This window comes from Quercus robur, chromosome 2, assembly GCF_932294415.1.
Source record: "Quercus robur chromosome 2, dhQueRobu3.1, whole genome shotgun sequence".
Lineage (NCBI taxonomy): Eukaryota > Viridiplantae > Streptophyta > Magnoliopsida > Fagales > Fagaceae > Quercus > Quercus robur.
Genome location: NC_065535.1, coordinates 95,235,794 through 95,240,149, shown reverse-complemented (window position 1 = coordinate 95,240,149; position 4,356 = coordinate 95,235,794). Strand labels below are relative to the sequence as shown.

Genomic DNA, 4,356 nt, shown 5'->3' with positions numbered 1-4,356 from the left:
TCACCTCACCAGTTTTCTCATTCCGAAAGCCTTCATTAACCAATCATGATTCCTTGCACTCACAACCTGTCCAATAATCACTCCAACAACTAGTCCAAATCCATACCCAATCAAAATAATTTTCCAACCAAATTGAAATGGAGAACCCAAATCTTTACTCTCTTCAGGAGTTGTAGGTGAAGGTAGTGAAACCTCAGAACTCTCACATTTCTTTGTTAATGGGCTTCCGCACAACCCTGGATTTCCTTCAAATGAATTGCTTGGAAAAGTATTAAATTGTTTTCCTTGAGGTATAGGTCCCACAAGATGATTATGAGAAACATTGAAGGATTCCAAGAAAGTAAGTTCTGTTAGCTGTTGAGGGATTTCTCCAAAGAGCTTGTTTTGAGAAAGGTCCAATGATTCCAGATTTACAAGGTTTCTCAAACTTTGTGGGATGTGGCCAATGAGAATGTTATTGGAAAGATTGAGCAAACAAAGGCCTTTTAGATTTAAATTTCCAATGGATTCTAGAATATCTCCATCAAATCTATTACTTGAGAAATCAAGGGCTATGAAAAATTCTTGGACTTTCATGTAATCCGTGACCACTCCTTTGTTTGTCATTATCATTGCATAACTATACTTAAGATCCCATAAGTAATTTTGAAAACTGTTTTGCACAACAAAGGATGAAGTAACTTCAATATATGTTAGGTTTGCACTATCAAATCTAGAAGAATTGGAATATTGAAAGAATTTTAATGGCAAACTTCCTGTAAAACTATTGTATGAGAGGTCAAAGATTTGCAAGCTGGGAAACTTATATTTTGCTTTATGAGTACTTATTGGGCCATAGAGTTTGTTGGACCGCAAAATGAGAAGCTTTAAATTTGGAAGGTTTCCTAACCATGAGGGAAAAGTATCATTGAATTGGTTATTACTGAAATCAAGGGCCTTCAGCATTATACACTTGGCCAAAGATCTTGGTAACAACCCTTGAAACTTGTTTTGGCTGAAGTTAATCATCAATAACTTGCTTCCATTTGTCCAAGTTTGTGGAATACTTCCTTCGAATGTGTTCCTCCGTAAATCCAATATGAGTAGAGAATCACCGAAGTTGTGCAAGCATTGAGGAAGTGAACCACTTAAGTTGTTAATGGACAAATCAAGGACTTGAAGAGAACTCATGTTACAAATCAACTCTGAAATTTTTCCAGTGAATGAATTGTTTGATACATGATATTCCAAGGTGGAGAAGGATGGAATTGGAAGTGATCCTTGGAGCCTGTTAGAAGTGATGTCTAAAATGGCTAGACGGGTCCAAGGAAGAGGAACTGGATATTGACCGAGGCTTGTAAGAAAGTTTTCAGAAAGGTCGATAACCTCTAAATTTTCTTTACTCACGTTCCAAAACCATTCCGGTACTTGTCCATGAATGTTGTTGGTCGCGAGGTGTAGCCATTTTAGTTCATCTTGGTTTGCTAGGTAGTTTGGAAACTTGCTCAAGTTGCACGAACCGAGACCTAAATTTTGGAACTTTTGAAGAGTTGTATTGTCACTAGTTTCATTAATAATTAATGACACTCCACAATCAGATAGATGCAAGGAAGTTAGTTTTCTGAGCTTAACAAACTTGTCAAACTCCACAACGCCAGCAAAGTTGTTTGCGGAAAGGTCAAGAACTTCAAGATTTTCAAGGTTAAAGATTGAGCTTGGAATCTGGCCTGTAAAGTGGTTGCCCGCAAGGCCCAAGGAAGATAATTTTGTGAGGTTCATGAGCCCAAAAGGGATTTTATCTGAAAGATGATTATAATATAGAAATAGGTGAGTCAGTTGTGTCAAGTTTGCAAGCTCAAAAGGGATTGTACCATTCAGTTCATTTTCGGCAAGGTGCAGAAAAGAAAGTTTGATGAGGTTTCCAAAGGAAGATGGAATGTGGCCCTCGAAAGTGTTAAGTGAAAGATCCAGATAATTTAGATTTGTGAGGTTACCAAGAGAAGATGGAATTAGCCCAGAAAAGTTGCACCTCATCATATCAATTTCAGTCAAAGAGCCAAGGTTTCCTACTGATGCAGGTAGCTTGCCTGAGAAACTTGTGTTTGCGAGGATCATTTCCTCTAGAGGACTCTTCCATTGAAAGTCAGGCAGATAACCGGTGAGACCTTTATTTTTCCCCACATTAAGAACTCGTAAATTTGGAAGTTTAAAGATGCCTACTGGAAATTCCCCATGCAATTTGCAGTCATAGAGACGAAGGGAAGTTAAAGAAGACAAATTTGCCAAGATATTAGGCACAATGGATATTATGCTCACAAAACTCAAATCAAGATTTTCTAGGCAGGTTAAATTTTCAACTAAACGTCCTAGACTTGGATTCTTGATTTCCAAATGGTTGTAAGAAAGATCGAGGGATGACATTTGGGACAATTGTGAGAGTTCTAATGGGATTTGACCAGAAAAAGTAGAATTAGTGAGATTGAGATATGTTAGTTTGGATAGATTGGAAACTGTGGATGGAATTTGAGAGTGGTTAAAATGATTGTCAGCAAGATTAAGCCTTTGGAGATGAACAAGATTGAAAAGGCTGCTGCTAGAGTTAATTGAACCGTAGAGATAGCTGCTATTGAGGTCAAGACCAATGACATGGCCATTGGACTTATCACACTCTACCCCATCCCATGAGCAGCAGTCACTATTGTTTCCTTCTAATGTCCAGAAAGCAACCTTGGGATAAGCTGATGGATCAAAGGAAATAGACTTGTTGTTGTTGATGATGGCAAAGCTTTCCTTAAATTGCAACAAATAAGACCTTTCGTGACCATGGCAAAGAGGTTGCACAAAGGAAAATGAGGGAACGGCAACGAGATGAATAGTTGAGAGGAAAGAAAGCAAGTACACAAATTTTAAACAATACAAAGAGGACGCCATAACTTAAGTCTAAATTAACTATGTATTTTCGCTCTTATATAAGCAAGGAATGCAAAAGAAGAATTTTATTAGTTCGAATCTTCCCTTCTGTTGGAATGATTGTTAAAGATTTCGTATTCTCCTCAACAAATATCCCAAACCCATTATCATTAAAAAACTGAGAAACTTTAAAACAATCCATTAACTTTAAAAAACTGATAGCTTTAATTCACTTTTGGAAAAGTTGGCTTCCCTAAGATTTCAAAAGGTCGCTTTTGATTCTTTTGTTCTTATAGAAAAAAAAAAGGGGGAAAAGTTGCCTTCCCACTTCTTTAACTTAGTGGGTGTAACATTTTATGTTTTATTTATTTATTAATAGTAATTGTGGGCGTAACACTTACAAGAAAAATTATTATATAATCCACGTTTTTCAATGCTATGGCCATGGCCAAGGCCAAGGACTGGTGCGTTAGGTGCACTAGCCGAAATTCTTGGTTTATGAAGTTGACAACATGCATCCGTGAATAACGTTTCCTGCTTAATCAGACTCTTATCAACTATTGTTTAGGCAAGATATCATTTTTGGCCAAGGACTGGTGCGTGAGGAAGCAAGCATTAGCTGAATTTCATGGTTTATGAAGCAAGCACTAACGGAATTTCTTGGTTTATGATTATGAAGCAAGCACTAGCGGAATTTCTTGGTTGATGAAGTGGACGACATCCATTTGTGAATAACGTTTCTTGCTAAATCAGTATCTTATCAACTACTGTTTGGGCAAAATATTATTTTTGATCCTTTCTTCCTAAATCCAGCGGTATCAATTTAGTCAATTTCTTGCCAAATGCTTTGTAATTCAACTGTTATATATGAGTTTCAATTAGCATGACTGGTAAAATTTATTGCCATTGAGTAAAAAATCTGTGGTTCTAACTCTATTCCAACACCAATAAGTTGAAACTCAAAAAAGAAAAGAAAAAAAGTCATCTCAATTATTTGCCATTACTTGATATTTCAAACAAATGTATTCATGATTTAAATCTTCCAACCCCAACTAAATGTATCAAAGAAATAAGTTAGTACATCCCTTTTTTGGACATAGTTTTTATCTTTTGGATTCATAGCCGTGAGTTCTGGGAATCAATTCAACATTCAAACCACGGCACTCAAATTTAATTTGATTCAAACTACGGAACTCAAAGTCCAAGGTAAGATTTTATTTTACAATTTATTTCTTTAATTATTTTTCTCAGACTATTTTCTGTTTGGTTCCCTAGAAAAAAAAAAAGTAATAAATAGTGAACTTGAAGTGTAAATAGAAGCAGGCAGGGTTTGGTATGGTAGCTATTCCTGGCTTGTGGCTCCTAAAAACTAAAGCACTACAAGCACTTAATAGTTTTTGATATATGAGTAATGATAACAGACAGACTTTGAAGGATTATCCTGATACGAATTAATCTTAGTATTAG

The 4,356-nt window shown here is 36.2% G+C and overlaps 1 protein-coding gene across 1 annotated transcript; it reads right to left on the bottom strand.

Moving 5' to 3' along the window:
* Positions 1-2,910, bottom strand: LOC126705871 (receptor-like protein 7). Its single transcript, XM_050405101.1, has one exon. It carries the CDS (start codon positions 2,908-2,910, stop codon positions 1-3), a length of 2,910 nt encoding a protein of 969 aa, XP_050261058.1.
* Between the last annotated feature and the right edge of the window lie 1,446 nt (positions 2,911-4,356).

Excerpts from the sequence above, each read along its gene's own strand:
- LOC126705871 (XM_050405101.1), bottom strand. The coding sequence starts at position 2,910 with ATGGCGTCCTCTTTGTATTGTTTAAAATTTGTGTACTTGCTTTCTTTC.